Raw genomic sequence first — 20511 nt, 5'->3', positions numbered from 1 at the left:
GTAACAGCACAGTCCCAGTAATGGCAGGCTATTTATTATTATTTTTTAAGATTTTATTTATTTGACAGCGAGAGGCACAGCGAGAGAGGGAACACAAGCAGGGGGAGTGGGAGAGGGAGAAGCAGGCTTCCCGCGGAGCAGGGAGCCCGATGCGGGGCTCGATGATCATGACCTGAGCCGAAGGCAGATGCTTAACGACTGAGCCACCCAGGCGCCCCAATGGCAGGCTATTTAGGCAAAGGGGCAGGATCTCCAGGAGGCATGGCCCATCTGAACCACTCCCATTTTGTCACATGGTGTGGTTTCTGTCCTACCCCCAGCTCAGTGGATGAGGTTCAGGGGAGCAGTATATAGGTAGTTGTAAGGTATTTTTAAAAGACTTGGGCTTAGGTACGATTCTCTATTCTCCTATAAAAGTTTGGAACATAGTAAGGAGGGAGATAATTGACCAGTGACGCCCTCACTCCATCTGGTGCTGAATTTGGCTTCATTCAGCCTCACAGAACCTTTGAAACGGGAAGCTGGAGATCTCCCAAGGGGTCGACTCGGCCTCTGGCAGGTGCAGTGCCTGTGCAGGCCGGCTCCTGCATCTCCCACAAATGGACGGCATGCCATTTGTAAGCCTGGCTCCGGTCTCTGCATCTGGACTGTGGTAGGGGCTGGTTTAATCTCTATTTATTTTGAGATTTACACCCGTGAATGGGCCAAACCAATTTCAGTGGCAGCTTAGCCAATTTGTCTTAGAGCTTTATGTTTAATATATGTGCTGCCGAAGCGAGCACTAGAGCTTTGTGTTTAATAGAATGACTGGGGAGGCCTTCTTCCTTCGAAGCTTTAACGGTTTAACATTTTGGGTAAATCCTGTGCTTGACATAAATGGCCAGCCCTTCCCGCTGCTCCCCATCTGTGGCGCTCTGGGGGCCTTGTTGAAATCAAATACACTTTCTCTCCTCTCCCCCTAAAACGTTTTATTTATTTATTTATTTGTAAATTCATTTTTTAACAATGAACATACTTTTTCAGCTTCACCAGCCTCTGCAAAGACGGGACAAGCAGGGAGTTTATCCGGCAGCCCGAAAACTTTCTCTCCTCAAGCGTCAACACCCATCACGACGAAAACAGACAAAACGTCCACCACTGGAAGCATCCTGAATCTTAACTTGGGTCAGTGGGAATTTTTGGAAGTCTCTTTCTGCGGCAACTATGAATATTCTTGCAAGTTGTGATGTCCTCTTTTGTGTGTGGTTCTTGAGCTCTGAACTCTTCTCTCTTTGCAAAATATTTAAAAGGTACACTGGACAAAGATGAAGAGAGATTGGTAAGAGGAGCAAGTAAGGGATTTCCTGGGGCTTGTTGACATGCAAAGTTGTTTCATCTTGAAGTACCTTAGGCTGGTGTTTACAACCATTTCTTGCCCTTGACCCCAGTAACCTGGTTGTTATATATGTGTATTATAGGTTTTTTGTTTGTTTGTTTGTTTTTTAAAGATTATTTGAGAGAGAGAGCACATGAGCTCGGGGAGGGGCAGAGGGAGAGAGAGAGAATCTCAAGCAGACTCCCCACAGAGCGTGGAGGCTGTCAAGGGGCTTGATCTTATGACCCCAAGACCATGACCTGAGCTGAAATCAAGAGTCGGCCGCTTAACTGAGTCACTCAGGCATCCTATGTGTGTATATATGTTTAATGTTTTATATGCACACACACGTGATGTACGTAAAGTTTTATGAATCAGTATTTACTTTATGTGCAGTATATATATATATATATTTTTAAAGATTTTATTTATTTATTTGACAGAGAGAGACACAGCGAGAGAGGGAACACAAGCAGGGGGAGTGGGAGAGGGAGAAGCAGGCTTCCCGCGGAGCAGGGAGCCCGATGCGGGGCTCTATCCCAGGACCCTGGGATCATGACCTGAGCCGAAGGCAGATGCTTAACTGACTGAAACACCCAGGCGCCCCTCATTTGTTTTTTTTTTTTAAAAGCACTACCTTAGGCAAAAGTCTTCAGAAAAATTATCACAGGAAATGGGAAATATCCATTTGTGAAGTTATTTTATTGATTCATTCCATCATGATCCTTGATTTTTATTGAGCATCTATTACATGCTGTGTGCTCTTTCAGGCATGGGGCAGGGAGTGGTGAGCAAGGGCCCTGCTCTTATGCAGAGCTTGGTTCTAGAAAGTGAGAAACAAATAAGGTAAATAAACAAGACAGTTCACCCCGTGAGAGAAGGTAAAGTGTGCTAATATGATAAGGAGAGAGATACGCAGGATGGGGGTGGTTTGGAAGAGGCTGTGTTTAGGGAAGGCCTCTGTGAGGTAGTATTTAAACCTAGATTTGCCTGACAAGAAAAACCAGCCATCCCTGTATTGGGAGGAAAACGTTGTAGGAGGAACTAGAGATTTACAGGCCTTGGGGTAAGGGATGAACTCCCTGTGCTGTAGGAATGACAGGGAGGCCCAGGTGGCCTGTCCCAGTGGCTGAAGGGGAGAAGTTGAGGAGCTGAGGTCCATCAGCCCTGGGACCCGGTGTGGACCCTGGGGCGGACCGTGGGGTGCAGCTTTTGGAGCAATGGAGGGATGTGAACTGAGCATTTTAGAAGGACCACGCTGAGTGCCGTGTTGAAAATAGCCTGTCAGCTGTTCTTCCCCAGGGACAGTTCCCTCATTCCCCTCCAGGGGACACTTGGCAATGTCTGGAGACATTTTTGGTTGTCACAGCTGGGAAGGGAGGTTCGAGAATCCAGGGTTTTAGGAAGGGAGGGAGGGGCAGCTCCCTGTGTGGAGTGATGCTCATGTGTGAATTCACAGCCTCTGGAGGCCAGTACTCTCCAGGTTGATCTTGTCCTGCAGTGCCCTTTCAGATGGAGAGATGGAGGTCTGGAGGGGAGGCTGCAGGTGCCCAGGATCGCGGAGCCAGTAGGCCACAGGGCTGGAGGAAGCCCTTGTCTCCACGGAGCCCAGAGCCTGGCTCGTTCTGGCTCCCCCCTTAGTGCAGCTTGGATGTGGTCCAGCAGGCAGAGTGGTAACTTTTGGGGCCCCAGCTCAGATTGGCTGGTGCGAATTCTCACTTGCACAAAAGGGGACCCATTTGCTCCCTTGGGGAACGTTCATTGATCTCAGCAGTGTGGTTTGCTTTCTCACACCCTCCCTCCACCTCCACACCCCAAAAAGGAACATTGTGCAGAGGCAGTTCTCATGGTCATGTTTCCTCTCTGCCAGTCATGTGTGGTAAGAATAGCTCCTTCCCTAAGCCAGGCGGTCTTGGACATCCTTGTGATGGCTGGGGGGTCTTTTGGTTTGGCTTACCTGTGGTGGCAGTGAAGGATTTCTTCCTGTTGTGTGGGACCTGAGGCTCTCCTGTGCAGAAGCGTCCCCCTCTCCAGCTTCTTCCGTTCTAGGACACACGCCTTGTCAGTAGGAATGAAAGCATTGGGTTGGCATTTCAGTTACCTAACGGGAAGAGGATCAGAGAGGGACCAGTGAAAAGTGTCATGGCTGGGTAGAAGGATCAGACAGTGGAGGGAAGTTCTAAATAATCCTCAAGAGCTTATCTGGGGATGGGGCAGGTGCTTTATATGGGACTTCTTTTTTTTGTTTTTTCTTTTTAAGTAGTCTCCACACCCAGCATGGAGCCCAGTGGAGGGCTTGAACTCATGACCCTGAGATCAAGACCTGAGCTGAGATCAAGAGTCGGACACTTAACCGACTGAGCCACCCAGGCGCCCCATGGGGCTTTTTTTTATGTCTGGCATCCATGTAACTACTTTGAGCAGACAGAAATGAGACTGCGCTGGGGATGCTGACAACATTATTATATATAACAAAATGGTATTTCGTTAAAAAAAAAAAAAACAACAACTGGAAAAGACAAAATTAGATGGAAACCGGGAGTGATTGTTGGGGGGGGTTGGGGGGGGAGGGTTTGACTATAAACTACAAAGGGATTCTTTGGCCTTTGACATTGTTCTGCATTCTGTATGTGGTGGTGGTTACACATTTCTATAAGCAGGTGTTAAAACTCCTACAACTGTATTTCCCCCCAGATTTTACTCTCTGTAAATTAAAACTATTAAAAAAATACAACAACCTTCAAGGTGTAGATAACAGCCCCATTTCAGTGAGGTAGAAGAAACTGGGGCAGGGGTGCCAGGGTGGCTCAGTCCTTAAGCATCTGCCTTCAGCTCAGGTCATGGTCCCAGGGTCCTGGGATCGAGCCCCGCATCAGGCTCCCTGCTCCGCGGGAAGCCTGCTTCTCCCTCTCCCACTCCCCCCGCTTGTGTTCCCTCTCTCGCTGTGTCTCTCTCTGTCAAATAACTAAAACCTTAAAAAAAAAAGAAACTGGGGCACAGGGAAGCAGTTACCTGCCCAGCCAGGATCACCTGGGGTCTGCGGTCATGTTTGGCCTGTGGACTCAGGCCTGTCTGCCTTGTAGTTTATACTCTTAACCACGATATGTGAGCCGGCACGCTGCAAGATGGGGCCGTGTTTGGATGCTGGTGGGCTCTGGACACTGCCTCTCATGCCCTTGTCTAAGTCGGCCTAGCTGTAGGGGTCAGGGGGTAAGGTGACGATTTTGAACAGGTGGTCCCATGGAGGACAGATTGCTTTTCTGAAGGATGAAGCTCCCCCAAGTTGAACCTGTGTTGTCAGACTCTGAACACAGAAATGCAGATTTTTATATGAACTCTCCTTGTTTTTAAAAGTCGGCAATCAGTTGCATTAAAAATGAAAACTCTTTTAGGCGAAACAAATAAATCCAACCCAAAATACAAAAACCCAGCCCAGTGGGTCATTTGTTGGATTTGTGATTCTTAGAATTAATTTTGGTGCATGACAAGGGGGAAGGCTTTCACAGAAACTGTTTCCTCCCTGCTTGCTAATGTACAGGCCCCTCATTTGCTGTCTCAGGCCTCCTGTCTGCTCTAAAACAAGGAGCCGAAGCCTGGTGGATGGTTACAGCCCCTTTCTGTGACTGTATGGAAAATAAGTCATGAATAAGAACGAGAGAAGGAAGGCCTGATTCTTCTAGACTCCCGTTTGCTTCTCTGGGAATCTCGTCTCCTCTTAACACACAGGGTGTTTGCTTTGGGCTGAACAAACACAGCAGTTCAGTGATCCTGTTGGTGACACAAATGTGTCTGGATGCTCAGTCAGAGATGCTGACAGCAATGTGAAGTTGTCAGACCCAGAGTGTTGCTGCATGTTTATTCCTTAGCTGTCACTGATGGGAGGTCTCCTTTCTTTCTCTAGATAAAGTGATACCTTGAAGTCAGGCGTCCTTTGAGAGCCTGGATGCAACACTGGGGGCCCAGGCTTCCCACAGGTTGCCTTGATTTTTTTTCCCCCCAGTGGGTGAAGTGAGGAAGATCTCTGCTTGGCTTTGATTGATAAGAGATATTTGCCAGGGTCTCTGGTCTGGATGATATTGTTCCCTTGAAGGAGCCACCATTTTGTAGCTCCTGGAAGTCCATCCATTATAGTCACCCAGCAGCTTTTGAACAAAGGAAATCTATTTCTTTTGTTTTTTTTTTCCCCTTGAGAGAGGGAGCTCGTGAGAGGGGGTAGTTTGGGGGGTGTGCAGAGGGAAAGGGAGAAGGAGAATCCCAAGCAGCCCAGAGCCTGATGCGGGGCTCGATATCATGACCCTGAGATCATGACCTGAGCCAAAATCAGGAGTGGGACAATTAACCGACTGAGCCACCCAGGCACTCCAAGAAATCTATTTTTTTTTTAATTGAAGACGTGCTTATATTTTCTTGAAAAAGTTTATTTTAACGAGTCATGAAGGCACACGGTAAGAGAAATTTCAAAGGACAGAAAAATGTTTAATGAAAAGCCAGCCTGTCCATAATCTCTGATCACCTGCCCCTCCCAACAAGTGACCATGGTTACCTCTTTTTAGTTTCTTGGAGAGCTCTTCTATATATACACCAGGAGTTTTCAACCTGGGTGATTTTTGTTTGGCAGTCTCTGGAGATGTTGTTATTATTATTACTTTTAAAGATTTTATTTATTTGACAGTGAGAGCGAGAGAGGGAACACAAGCAGGGGGAGTGGGAGAGGGAGAAGCAGGCCTCCCCGCTGAGCAGGGAGCCCGATGCGGGGCTCAATCCCAGGACCCTGGACCCTCAGATGCTTAACAACTGAGCCACCCAGGCGCCCCTGGAGATGTTATTTTTAAGTAATCTCCACACCCAGTGTGGGGTGTGGAGATCAAGAGCGGCACGCTCCACCGACAGAGCCAGCCGGGCACGCCCCTAGTGACATTTTCATGGTCACACCTGGGATATGGGTGCCCCTGGCGCCTGGTGGGTAGGGGCCAGCAAGGCGCTGGCCATCCTACAATGCACAGGACAGCCCCCAGCCTCCCACCTCCTTACCCGCCCCCGCAAAGACTTATCCAGCCCCAAATACCGATAGTGCCAACATTGAGAAACCCCAAGAACACGTATATTCAGATCTGTGCTCCACTTCCTCCTTTTCTCCCCACACCAATGCTAACGCGTTCTGCCAATTGTTATCTTCGTTTTCATTAAACAGGTTAGCCAACCTTTTGTGCTTTTCCAGAACAGCACATAAAGGTCTGCGACGGTTTTAGTGGAGCAGCTGTATTTTGTTGCACTTCAAGATGAAGTGTTGACTTATTTACCTGGGCACCTTCTGTATTGGGTCTAGGTTGTTTTGGTGTTTTTTTTTTAATATTTTATTTATTTATTCATGAGAGACAGAGAGAGAGAGAGAGGCAGAGGGAGAAGCAGGCTCCCAAGGAGCAGGGAGCCCGATGCGGGACTCGATCCCAGGACCCTGGGATCATGACCTGAGCCGAAGGCAGACGCTCAACCATCTGAGCCACCCAGGCGCCCGGTTGTTTTGGTGTTGAAAACAGCTGCAGTGAAGATCCTTTTGGCCCACGTGGGAGCGTGGCTGTAGGATGAGTTCCTAGAAGTAGAATCTCCGGTCAGAGGCCGTGTGCGGTTGACGTTTTGAGACATACTGCCAAATTGCCCTCCAAAGGGATGCTTCTGATTTATGCTCCCTCCAGAAATGTAAGATCGTGTCTCTTTCTCTAGCGTTGGTATTTTTTTTCCTCCCTGGTTTCCATTTATAGCCTAAGCTGTCTTCATATCAGCAGAAAAGTTCAAAATGTTGGCAGCAAAGGTGGATTCTGAAGACATTCCCGATATAGAAGGGCAAGGGTAGAAGTAGTCCCGATAAGCCACTATTAGCTAAACGAGAAAGAAGCTCTTCTTTTCTCCCTGTGGAGGAGAGGGAAACTCAAAACGCAGCTGAAAATTAGAGAAAGTTAATTAGATTTGGCTAAACTCCTGAAGGTCTGCTCCCAGGGACCTGATCCCCGCCCCCTCCTGGCTTCCGGTGGTTTCTTGTTAGAATAAACATTAATGTAGGTTATTGACCGGAGAAACCTTAACTGTAAAATGAGGTGCTTTACGTTCTTTTCATTCCTCTTGATAATGAGTATTTCAGAGTTCAGGGTTTTTAGGCTACAGTTAAGAGATGGCATTTACTGTTAGACACATAGTTACGCACACACAGGAGTGTTCCGGCGAGGTGTCGGTCTCTCTTAATGAACCCTAGGTTTAGAAGGTTAACACAGATATACAAAGGTTAAGGCAAATCAGGAGGAGTTTTCTTTTTTTGTTTTTCTTAAAGATTTATTTATTTGTCTTAGAGTGCGCATGAGCGGTGGGGAGGGGCAGAGGAAGGGGGAGAGAAGCAGACTCCTCGTTGAACATGGAGCCTGACTTGGGGCTCGATCTCACAACCCTGAGATCATGACCTGAGCCTTAACTGCCTGAGCCATCCAGGCGCCCCAGGACGAGTTTTTTTTTACTCACATAGAAGATTGGACTAATACAGGCATTCTCAGCCTTAGCTGCCAGTTAGAATCATCTTGGGTACTAAATCTTACGATTTTTTTTTTAAGTAGGCTCCATGCCCAATGGGAGGCTTGAACTCGTGACCCTGAGATCAGGAGTCACATGCTCAACCGACTGAGCCAGCCTGGCGGTCTTTCAGGGGCACTTTATTTATTTATTTATTTATTTATTTTTTCCAAAGATTTTATTTATTTATTTGACAGAGAGAGACACAGTGAGAGAGGGAACACAAGCAGGGGGAGTGGCAGAGGGAGAAGCAGGCTCCCCACGGAGGAGGGAGCCCGATGTGGGGCTCGATCCCAGGACCCTGAGATCATGACCTGAATCAAAGGCAGCCACCCAACCAACTGAGCCACCCAGGCACCCCTGTCAGGGGTACTTTAAAGGGCCAGTGTCCAGACCTTCCCCTAGGCCATTTAATTCACATTCTCTGGGAGGGGGACCAAGGCATTGGGATTTTTTTTTTTTTTAAACTCTTCAGGCGATTTCATTGTGCAGCCCAGATTAGCAGTCGGTGCATTAGAAATGGGGATGGTAAATTTTATGGTCTTTGGACCAAATCTAGCCCCCCCACCTCTTTTTGTAAATAAAGTTTCATTGGAACACAGTGTCATCAATTTGTTTACATATATATGGCCACTTTAGCAGCAGAGCCTATATGGCCTGCAGAGCCCAATTTACTCTCTGGTGTTTTACAGAAAAAGTTTGCTGGCTCCTGGTAGAGTAGATGGTATTTTGTTTTTTGTTTTTTGTTTTTTTTTTTTGGTAACTGCTGTGTGGAACATTATTGAGGACACCGATGGAAAGTGGTTTTGTGAGATACTTCTTTGACAACTTTATACTTGAAAGGCTGCCTTTCCCCTTAGGAATCCAGCCCGCTTTCTCATTTCTGAAAGCGGAAGTTATGAGACAGGCTTCATATCCTTCCCCCCCTTTCCTGTCATGTCTGCAGCTTAACTGTTGAAACCTTAAGTCCTTCTCGTCCTGCTCTTGAATTGGAGGTTTCTTTTTTCTTTCGGTTTCCCTGGTCCTCTTCCTCCTTCTTTTTCACCTTGCTGTTTTTTGTTTTTTTTTTTTTAATATTTTTTAAAAAGATTTTTATTTGTTTATTTGACAGAGAGAGACAGCGAGAGAGGGAACACAAGTAGGGGGAGTGGGAGAGGGAGAAGCAGGCCTCCCGCCAAGCAGGGAGCCCGACATGGGGCTCGATCCCATCAGGACCCGAGCCGAAGGCAGATGCTTAACCGACTGAGCCACCCAGGCGCCCCTCACCTTGCTGTTTTATCACTGTTTCACTCTGTGTGTTCTCTTTGTAAGGTGCCTCTCGGGTGAATTTGCATGAAGATTCTTTCCCCCATTCCGAAGTGCTTGTGCCTTTACCCCATCCTCTCTGTGAGCATGTCCAGTCCTGTACACACATATGCACACGGATGCTCACGCACATGGACACACACACTCCCAGGTTGATAATGATTTTAGAGCCTTAGAGACCTTTCTCACAGGACAAGGATGGTATTTGCTTGCTGTAAGCAACTCACACCCGGAATCTCCCTGAGGGCTGCCTCCCCTCCCCCCCCCCCCGTATGTTTTTGGGAAAGGGCCCTTCCCCCACCAAGGTAGGGACCTCATTATGGTGATAAATCATTGTGGAGCCGTTCATTGCTCTGGTTAGCTGCTAGTGGGCTGGGTGGGGCTCTTGGGAGGCTGCCTCCCTCCAGTCGCTTTAAAGGAACAAATCTCTAGGTATGCAGGGTGAGAGACTGCCCTGTTCCTGGGTGAAGGGGAAGGTGTGTGGGTCATGTTGGAAAATGGAAACGAGAAGAGAGTGAAGGTTTTGAGCAGCCCTCGTAGTCCAGCCCTCAGACTATATCCTGGCCTCTTGCACAGCCTGCTGGTTGGAGGTGGCACTTGGAGTGGGGTAGCAGGGAAGTGGAGGACATCTGAGAGTGAGCTCCCGGGTGAGGGCAGCAGGCTCAGAGGTGACTTCTTGTCTTTGTCCTTGATGGATGCCACACGCTTTCCAGTTGTTTTTCTGGGATCGGCCAGGGCAGGGCGTGTACCCCGCATTTTCTGCTTGGGGTCGGTTGGAGAGGGAGGGGGCATGCCAGAGGATGGCAGGCAGGGTGGCTGAAAGTGCTCCCTGCCTGTGAAGTCTCATTGCATTCTGGGACTGTGCAGACACCTTCGTTTTGTCCCTTTCTTCTGTTTCGGGGGGTACTAGAGGAGGTGGGGAAGGAATTCAAGCAATGCAAGCTCACAGACCCTTGGAGTCTGATCTAGTTGGTCATATAAGGAGCCCATGGCCGAAGTGGGGAGGGTAGCCGGACCCCTGGCCCTGAATCCTCTGTCAGAGGCCTTTGCCTGGGACTAGGGTGAGGAGCTTGCACCGTATCTGAGCGAGAAGACACAGGTTGAATATCCAGGGCTAATCTGTTCACCTGTCTTCAGATGGATGCCTGGGCCAAAAGGAGGAGGTCTGCCTCTCTGGCATTCGCCGGCCTTTTCTGACTTGAGCTCCAGTCTCGGTCGACTAGGAACGAAAAGTGAAGTCTGTGGTAAATGAGGAATTGGGCCTCCAGTTACGTGTGTGCGCTCTGGGGTGGGCTTGTGGGGGGGAGGCGCTCAGGGTCTCTTGGGTACAAGCCCTCTCTGATCTCAGCCTGTGTTAAAAACACACTCTGGCCAGGCTCGGTGTGACTTTATCTGCTGATACTGAGATTGAATATATTACTGTAACCTTAGGCTTTCGAGCTCCCTAATGACGCGGAGTTCCACAGACAACCATCTGGCTGGATTGTGCATTTTAAATATTGAAAGCCACCCAGGCGACTGTTCAGCAGACTGGGTAAATCTGCCAAATGTGTTCGCGGGCTATTATCTCCAAATCAGCCCGTCGTCGAGCAGATGATGTTGTTGGGACAAACAGTAAGAAGGTTTGAGGTTTCTCTCCCCGCCGTGTTCTAGAGCGCGTGTTTGCGAGAAGGAAGCTAAGCGGTGAGTGTTGCCTGTTCCTCCGGCCAGCGCCTGCTTGACGAGGGGTGACCGTGTCTTCCAGATCGGAGCAAGGCCGAGATGGACCTGAAGGAGCTGAGCGAGTCGGTCCAGCAGCAGACGGCGCCTGTTCCTCTCATCTCGCCTAAGCGGCAGATCCGCAGCAGGTTCCAGCTAAATCTCGACAAGACCATAGAGAGTTGCAAAGCACAATTAGGTATGTCCTTTGGTTTGCTCGCCCAGGCACTGTCACCACCATCACCGTTAACTCTTCGTAGGGTCACGGCCCGAATGAAGCCAGAGTTGGACCTTAGCTGCTGTTAGCAGCTGCTTGACCTTGGCCTTACGTGTGCTACTAAAGTATAGCTCCACTCAGGGCAGAATGTTTCAGATTTGCTAGTTAGTGGTTCAGAAGAGTTCTTTGTGGGGTTTTTTGTTTGTTTGTTTAAGATTATTTATTTGAGGGAGAGAAATCACAAGTGCGGGCGAGGGGCAGAGGGCGAGGGAGAAGCCGCCTCCCCGCTGGGCAGGGAGCCCGATGCGGGGCTCGATCCCCGGACCCTGAGATCATGACCTAAGCCAAAGGCAGATGCTTAACCAACTGAGCCACCCATGCGCCCCTAGAAGGGTTCTTTGAATTCCACCCAGCTTATTCTCTGGTTGTGGCAGCCTGCAGACTTGAGGTGCAGGTGGTAGGGGATTTTGAAAGTGGGAGGATCCTCCTGAGTTTGCCCCTGTGCTCCCTGTCAGTGCACGTCAGGTTCCTACTGTCAGGATCAAGTGTGTTCCACACATGTCCAACACAAACTCTTCGGCTGCGGCCTGAGCCCTTCCCACCTGGCACACGCGTCCTGCTTCTATACCTGTTGCCTCCCTTCCTCTTCCCTGTGCTGCCTGCCTTCACACTGCCTACCTAAATCCTTTCCCTAAGGCTGAGCTCCGGCATCACCTCCTCCAGGAAGTCTCTTCTGATTGCCCTCCCCTCCCCATCTGCCACCTCCTGTGGCACTTTACTGCTTTGAAGCATCCGCAGTCTCTGTGTTGGGAGAGGGGTTCCCTCTGGACTGGAAGCTAGACTGGAAGCTCCTAGAGGACAGGGAGGTTGCCTTAAAAGCATTTATGTTCTCCACGGTACTTGGTCTTGTGTACATAGTACATGCTCTGGAATATTTGTTGACAAAGTAAACAAAGCCAGGAGGGTATTTGCAGAGAAGTAGGGGATGGCTGGCCTCAGGAGAGAGAGCCACACCAGGGTGAGGTTTACAGTGTCTGGGTTCCCTGGGCCTTGGGATGAGTAAGCTGTAGTCAGGAGTCATCCAGAAGGGCCAGAGGAGGACATTCCTTGTTGGATTTTCTGTTTGGTTAGGACTTTGAATGGCATGGCTGAAATTTTGCAGGCCATTTAAATAAGCACCTTGGGTCCTTCCCTGCAGCTGGTCTAACTCCTTGATTTATTATTAATGATAATAAGAATTTTAATATTTTGTTTATCGACTGTTTCCTGCATACCTTGCACTGTACTGTGCACGGTGCATAGATTGTCCTGGGAGGTTGATACCATTATCAGTCCCATTTTGCAGATGAAGAAACTGAGGCTTAGAGAGAGCTAGGTCACTAGTTCAGCGTCACACAGTGAATAAAAGTGCAAGAGCAAGATTTGAATTCATGGCCTTTGGGCTCTGGTATCCAAGCCTTTCTTATCACAAATGTGGTCACATTTGTACTTGTGTCTGATTGTTAAACTACAGTAGCATAAGCCTTAGGGACCCAGAAGTTATTTCAGATCTGAGTTTCTGTATTTTGGCTTCTCCTGGTTTGGATTGAGCCCTGGGTGGAGGCATATAATTCTATAATGATTTTGCTGGGTTGCTCATGGTTTTTGTCTGTTTGCAGGTTTCCTTTCAGTGTGTCTGGGTCAGGACAGTGACCTCATTCATAGTGGCCATGGCTCTAGAATGAAGAAGTACAGATTGGGTTTTTCTCATTTCAGCATTTTAGGGTATAGTATTGTCTACCTGCGGCCAGATGCCACTCATTATTGGGAACAGGACACATAAATGGGTTAAATGGAATATGCTTTTGCCCATTTGTGTGTGTGTGTGTGTGTGTGTGTGTGAGAGAGAGAGAGAGAGAGTGAGAAACACCTGCTATGTTGTCATTCTGTCTGGCTTTGGATAGAGATGTGGAGATGCGTGACTTTGTTCTTGACTCCGCTGTCCGTGGAAGAACAGGGCGGACAAGATGGCAGCTCGCCTCTGCATCAGCTCAGGGAGCAGGAGGGAGGGCTGGGCGCTGGGGTCAGCTGGAGAGATGGCGTGTCCCTGAGGGAAGCAGCCAGTGGCTTCGTGGCTCTAGCCAGCCATTGCCTTGTAGGCCTGTGACCCAGAGTGGCCAGATCCTCTGCTCTTTCCACACAAGCCTGCTGTCTTGATTTCTGGGTGAAATTTCCTGACTTGTGAATTGGGCAATATGGTCGTTCTAAGTGAAAAACAAACAAACAACAAAATACCTGCTGGGCCAAGCTCTTGCTTCCTACATAACATTTGTGTGCTGGCCAGATGTGGCTTGTGGGCTGTGAGTTGGCAATCTTTGCTTTAAGGCTTTGGTTTATTTCTTGGAGGCCTGGACACAAAGGGAAAAGGACTTGAATGCTTTGGGAATTCGCGGGAACAGTGCTGGTGGTCTATCAGGAGCCCAGTGTTCTGGCCTTCCCTCTGTCTTGGTTTTCTTTATGTCCTAGGATAAAGTGATTTCTCTGGGCCTCTATTTTCTGATCTGTAAAATGGATCCGTTTTAACAGCTCATATCTGTTGTTCCCTTCAATCCCTCCCATTCTCTACATCCCAATTAGTTATCAGTGATGCAAAGATGTAGCTCCGGATAAATTTAAAATTTACGTTGTCTGGTCCCTTGTCATCTTTGAATGTCAGTAACTGAAACCCTCTGCAAACCCAAGTTCCATTTGTCAGCTGCAGCTAGCTCACTGGTAACCCCACCAGGCCAGTGTGATGAGATTTGAAATGGTTTTTTTTTTTTTTATTCCAGCATTTGGCGTGGAAAATGTTTGCGTTGTAGGTCCTGCTCTTTATTTTGTGACTACGCCACATGCTGGGTTTTCTCTTTGAATTTAGGCATAAACGAAATCTCAGAAGATGTTTACACGGCCGTAGAGCACAGTGATTCGGAAGATTCCGAGAAGTCTGATAGTAGCGATAGTGAGTATATCAGTGACGATGAGCAGAAGTCCAAGAATGAGCCAGAAGACGCAGAAGACAAAGAGGGTAGTCGGATGGACAAAGAGCCATCGGCTGTCAAAAAAAAGCCCAAACTGGCCAACCCTGTGGAGACTAAGGAGGAGCTGAAAAGCACATCACCAGCCAGCGAGAAAGCTGATCCGGGCTCGGTCAAGGAAAAGGCAAGCCCCCAGCCTGAGAAGGACTTTTCAGAAAAAGCGAAAGCCTCCCCTCATCCCACAAAGGATAAACTGAAGGGGAAAGATGAGACCGATTCCCCAACAGTACATTTGGGCCTGGACTCCGATTCAGAAAGTGAACTTGTCATAGATTTAGGAGAAGACCATTCTGGGCGGGAGGGTCGTAAAAATAAGAAGGAACCCAAAGAAACATCTCCCAAGCAGGATGGTAAGTGATCGCACCAGTTTCCGGTTTCTTGATTTGGTTTAGAGGGCCACCTTGCATTTGTATTTCCAGAAGTTATGTGACCCTCCGACGTCACAAAGGGAGGCACCAGAGCGGAGCTTTGATTGGCTCAGGGTCACCTAGCTAAGTCACTGATCAGGCCAGGACTGACTTCCCCCGGGGCCTGCCTGCCTTTCATCTGCTTAGTACCCAACGTGGTTGATTCTGGTCCCAGAAAAGTAAAAAACGGTAGGTGTTTCTAGCAGCAAGGTCATTTTTAGCCGAAGCACCTGCTTTCCCAATAGGCTCACTCATTTCTCTCAAGTGTTTGTCAACGTTTAGACATGTGACAAGGTTGATATTGTTAGAAAAGTTCAATTCAAAGATCTTGAGGAGTTCAGCTCCCTTTCTTCCCTTCATGCTGCCCAGGCACCTCCCCAGTGCATTTTCTTACTGAAATTAGGAGACCACTTGGGGAGGTGGTACCAGAATGCCGAGAGCTCCTTGGGGCGTTGGATGGCGGGCACTTGAATTGGTGTTCCACCACATATGTGTTTCACTGACACACTATTGACATTTTGTGCAGAGTAATACTTTATATCCTGTGCACTGGGGAATGTTTAATAGCATCCTGGGCCTCTACCCACCAGATGCCAGGAGCATCTGCCCAGTTGTGGCTATGAGAGATGTCTTAACGTTGCCATTGGTTCCCTGGGAGGCAAGATCTCCTCCAGAAGGAAAGTGTGCATGATGGGAAAGGTGTCCTTCCCATGGACAAAACAGTCAGCACATTTTCCAGTTGGTTTTGGCAAGTGGGTATGGAGGGATTCCAACATGCCCAAGAAAGATATAATTGAAGAGTTAATTAAGGGCCCAGGAAAAACATTGCCTAAGGACAAACTGGAGGTTATAGCCACAGAACTTTATGTACTCTGTGAGTACCCGAAGGAATAGTCAGGCTTGATTTTTGACCATGCCCAACTGTTGACAGGAGCGGACTTCTCAGCCAAATTCTTGAGTAAGATGTGATTCTGAGTCTGGCTGCTTAGAGCAAGTTGGGGATGGGCCTTGAGAATCTTCTTTGTCCTTGTCCACCTGGGATGCTATGGAACCTCCGTTGTTAAGGAGCGAGAATTCTTGTAGTTCTTCAGAAGAGAATGGAATGTCTCTGAATGGTGCAGTGGAGGGAGAAAGAGAAGCAGTTGAGTGGGGCAGGGAGGATAGACTAGCACACCATTCCCGGGTCACTTTAGATTTACGGATGGCCTCTGAAAAATCGGTTGATGGGTTGTGGATTGGGATTTGAGGCAGATGTGGCAGAAAACAGTAGGGGAGTAGCATTTATTCCATGAGGTTTATGGGAATATTTCGGTACAGCCATGGCAGTGCTCCTATGAATGATACAGTTACATTGTTCCTTATTTTCTGGAACATATCTTTGGATGGATTGGTTTTATGCCTCTTCCCCTTCCAGAAAGAATCTATAACAGATTGACAATATTTGACCATGAAACAAAATGTAAATAAAGTCTGTAAAAGATGAAAGTAGAATAGTAAGTGGTCTGGGAAAGTTTATGCACAGAAATATGTTCTAGCCTTCAGAGTTAGCATAGTTGGGCTTTCATTTTGGCTGTGAGCTTCCTAGCAGTCAAAGCAACAAGGGAATTACAGTCCCTTAAAGGATCTCCTATTTTTCCAAAAAAACCCAAAACCAAACCAAACCAAAACAAAACAACCCAGTTGAGACACAGCTCTTCCTTGCACTGATGTCTGAAGGAAATATGTCTGGGAGACCCCAAGTGTGTGGTGTATGTAATTAAGCTGAAGATGATTCTTTTTTTTTTAAAGATTTTATTTATCCATTTGACAGAGAGAGACACAGCAAGAGAGGGAACACAAGCAGGGGGAGTGGGAGAGAGCCCACGGAGCAGGGAGCCCGATGCGGCGCTCGATCCCAGCACCCTGGGATCATGACCTGAGCTGAAGGCAGACGCCTAACGACTGAGCCACCCAGGCACCCCAAGCTGAAGATGATCCTAAAACATAATTCAGATAGGGCATCGTCCCAGGGGTTGGGACAAAGATCTGCCAGTCTTAAATTTAGAGCCCCTTGATGGTTGTTTGGGTCTTGAAGAATCAGCTTTGTATCATACTCTGCAGTAGAGCCATTTTTTTCAACGTTGTGTTTTCACTTACGAGTTTATTAAGTGAAGGGCATTTTACAGTGTGCCTTCAGTTCCCCTTCAGCTGGGAATGCAGCTTATGTGTAGAATTTGGAGCCTTAGGTAGCAAAACTGCTTTCTAGCTGGTGATCTCAGAATCGAGGCAAAGAGAGAGCTTCCATAGAGACCTTGCTGTGCTTACCTTACAACATCAGTAATTTCCATCCTTCTTTTAGAAAGCCTGCCCTTTAGGTACTAGACATTGACCAGACTCTAGAATCAGTAGGTTAATAAGTAGGGGCAGGTTCTGGAATGGTGGCCCTTAAGAGATTCCCCCTTTCCTGGGCTACATAGGTGATTTGATTATACATTCCAAATTTCTAGGACAAATGGAATTTCCTATGGCCTCTTTTTTTCCCTTCTATAAACTGCTAGAATCTTCTAGAAATCAAAATATTTTAGTGTCTAAGTAGTAACCCCAAAGGGTGCCTCGGGCCTAGAATCTTTTTGGATTGCACACTCCTGGTTTTCATTTGGAACGGAGAGCCATCCGTGGCCACTGTAGAGCAGCAACCCATCTGCGAAGCCAGCTGTTTGTTTCTGCAAATCAGTAGCAAGAGGAGGACCTACTGTCTGAGGAGAGGGGCTAGGCTTGGTCCTCAACAGTAACGGGATATTTTTTGGTCACCTGGGAGGAAAGGGAGGCAGGTGAAGTGCTTCTGCAGGTTAGAAACCCTACCGGGGGACCACCCTGGTAAACCGCTCCTAGAAAACCTGGGTTCAAAGCCCCCTCCCCACCTGCAAGGTGCAGGGGCTGTATCCAGTGTCTGGTGCGTCATATCATCCCGGGGAAAGATCAGGGCTCATCACTGCATGGAGAGCTCCCCTTCCAGCTCCACCTGCGCCCTTGTCTATGAACTTGGGGGGGCCCAGAGGAGCAGGAGGGCAGAGGAGGGCTAGGCAGATGTGATGACCAACGAGAAATTCCCCCGCACCGGAGTCAGGAAAGTCAGCTTGTTTGTTTTTTTTTTCTCTCTCATTCTCCTTGACTTCCTAAAATCCAGTGTACTGAAAATCCTCCCTAGCATAATCAAGGTCAGGTCTTTTCCGGGTTACATAAATCTAAAAGAACAGACATAATCCTCCTTCAAAGTTGCTTATGTCAAGGTACATTGTCTCCCACATGGGTGCTGACTTGTACCCGTGTTTTGGGTGTGATCCACGGGCATCCTTTTGCGGGGGGAGGCAGACCCACCCCACTGGTGGCTGGGACCTCTGCAGTGATACCTGACCCCACCCCCTGTACAGATGAGCGCGACGGGGCCACCCCTTCTGGGCTGCTCAGTGCTTCTGGCTCTAACCCGCCTTCCCGCCACTCCTCACTGCCTACTCTGACTGACCGAAATGCTGCCTGTTCCTAAACACGTCTTGGCTGATGCTCTCACCCCCCAAACTCTCAATTTTGCCTGTTGAAATCCTACCCCTCCACCACACCCGCCCCCTCCCAGAAGACCGACTCTGGAAGGCAGCCTTTTCCAAATTTGTCATTCACAGTTCATTAGTTTGGCCATTCCCAAGTCCTGCTTGTATAATTCTTGACTTTATGTTTTTATTTAAAGCAACTTACGCTTTACAAAAGAATTAAGCTCATTTTAGATGTAGATTTGACCACCGCACAAGAGGTAAACCAGTATTGCCTGATAAAAGGCAACGGGAATACAGTCAGAGTAAAAGCAAGGTGTATACTGACCATGGTGAGCACTCAGTAATATGTAAGCATTGTCGAGTCACGATACCGGACACCTGCAACAAATAGAACACTGTGTGTTCACTGTATTGGAATTAAAATAAAAAAAAACCATAATAAAACAATAACAGCAACAACCATAGCAACAAAAGCAAGTCTCCTGACTTAGCAATACCATTGTGTTGGGAAGGTTCTGGCTATGGGGTCGAATTCCCTTTCGTGTGAGGTCAAGGCCGTTAGCAGCACGCTGGGACTTTGTCCCGGAGGGTGTCAGAGGTCAAGGGAGACTTTCTTTCTGGGTGACTTCATGGTGTTCAGTGCTTTGGCCTTTGGGAAGTCACCTGATGCTTGGGAGTACGTGTTCCCTAGTCGAAGGGATGGTCTTCATCTCTGGATCGACTTTGGCTGGGTCTTTCACAAAGTGCTTACCTGGCTCCAACTATAAAACAAACCATGTGCAGTCATTTTGTTCATCCAGTCATTGGTGGGCAGCTTGAGGGCAGGGGCTGGGTCTAGTTCAGCCCATTTTCCCCAGAGGCCCCTATAGGAGTCTCAGATGTGGGCAAGTGCCCACAGGAAAAGGCCGACACTCTGAGGAAGATGTGCAGAGGCAGACTGTGTGCCTAAGGTGAGATGTGCTCCTCCACCGGGGGGTCCTTGCCCTGCTGAGTTTGTTCGGCATTCGTGGCTGGCCTTGCTCTGTTTGACCCGGAACGTGCTGGCGTAGACAGACGCTGCGGGCCAGCCTGAGTCCAATCTCCACTTTTTGTTTGTTTGTTTTCATGCATCGGCTTTAGTTGTAGGTAAAGCTCCGCCATCCACCACAGCGGGCAGCCAGTCCCCGCCTGAAACTCCGCTCCTCACCCGCTCCTCCTCCCAAACTCCCACGGCCGGTGTCACGGCCACCACCAGCACCACGTCCACCGTCACGGCCCCGGCCGCCGCTGCCGCCGCCACCGCCGCCGCTGCCACCACCACGGGAAGCCCGGTGAAAAAGCAGAGGCCGCTTTTACCGAAGGAGACTGCCCCGGCCGTGCAGCGGGTCGTGTGGAACTCGTCAAGTAAGTTTCAAACGTCTTCCCAAAAGTGGCACATGCAGAAGATACAGCGCCAGCAGCAGAACCAGCAGCAGAACCAGCAGCCTCAGTCTTCCCAGGGGACGAGATATCAGACCAGACAGGCTGTGAAAGGTACCACGCCCCCTTCTGTTCAACGTGGCGCCCACTCCCTTCTTGCCACATCGACAGGAGAGACAGAGTTTTCTTTCTTTTTCTTTTTCTTTTTTTTTTTCAGTTCCTTTTTGTTTCGTGGCCGTCGTATCTTGAAGACCTCGCGCATCCCATGTGGCATTATTTTTAAAGATTGTTTTGCGACTTGTTTTTTCACTTTTATTTTTTTTTTTCCCCTCCGTTGTTAGAAACAAGACATGCATATAGGCTTCTTCGAATGGGGTAAAATATTTGCCCCGCAATCTGTTGTCTTGACCGAACTTCCATTTCATTCTTCACCCTTTCTCAGCGGCCACTGTTAACTGTAAAACCTTTTTTATGCATGTATGCATATATATTTACGTATATATGACTCTCCATACAAATAGTACTTTTTTTTCTTTTTCCTTTTTTTAAAACATAAAAATGGTACCATACTTGCTTTTTTCTTTTTCTTTTTTTTTTTTTTTTTTTACCCATCAGCATGTTTTGGAGGTTCATCCATGTTAGTTATCTATCTACGTTATTCTTTTGGACTGCTGCATAGTATTCCACAGTTGATTTAAATCAAGTATTCCCCTGCTGATGAGCATTTAGATTGCTCCCAGTTTTTTTCTGTTGTAAGCAGTGCTGCAATGAATACCTTTGTGTAAGTTTTCTTGTGCCCACCCCTGAACCTCTTGGCATTATTTCAGGAAGAGGGCAGTGTGAGGAGTTGGTAGCAAAAGGTACCTTAATCACTAGGGATTAGCCACCTCCAGAAGAACAGTCAGCATCATGCACCAGTGGCTGAAGTGGCTCGATCTGGTGCTGCTCAGATGAGTACCTGTCGGCCCATCTTTTGTGAGCGCTGATGCTGATC

The 20511-nt window shown here is 48.2% G+C and overlaps 1 protein-coding gene across 28 annotated transcripts in view; it reads left to right on the top strand.

The window, feature by feature from the left end:
* ZMYND8 (zinc finger MYND-type containing 8) overlaps window positions 1-20511 on the top strand; it is a 126130-nt gene that overhangs the window by 82295 nt on the left and 23324 nt on the right. For 21 of the 28 annotated variants that reach the window (XM_064573303.1, XM_064573301.1, XM_064573311.1 and 18 more), the window contains 4 exons: window positions 1024-1164; window positions 10959-11111; window positions 14026-14535; window positions 19239-19631. In XM_064573303.1, the coding sequence (XP_064429373.1) occupies window positions 1024-1164; window positions 10959-11111; window positions 14026-14535; window positions 19239-19631 (1197 nt within the window). The remainder of the gene's footprint in view (window positions 1-1023; window positions 1165-10958; window positions 11112-14025; window positions 14536-19238; window positions 19632-20511) is intronic. The other 7 variants (XM_054510150.2, XM_054510146.2, XM_045885895.3 and 4 more) reach the window with 2 other exon arrangements.

The sequence above is a fragment of the Mirounga angustirostris genome, unplaced genomic scaffold (assembly GCF_029215605.1).
Source record: "Mirounga angustirostris isolate CCGP_5_RB_7025 unplaced genomic scaffold, mMirAng1.0.hap1 SCAF_10, whole genome shotgun sequence".
NCBI classification, from domain to species: Eukaryota; Metazoa; Chordata; class Mammalia; order Carnivora; family Phocidae; genus Mirounga; species Mirounga angustirostris.
The sequence above is the reverse complement of the archived record's forward strand: the minus strand, read 5'-3'. Positions and strand labels throughout refer to the sequence as shown.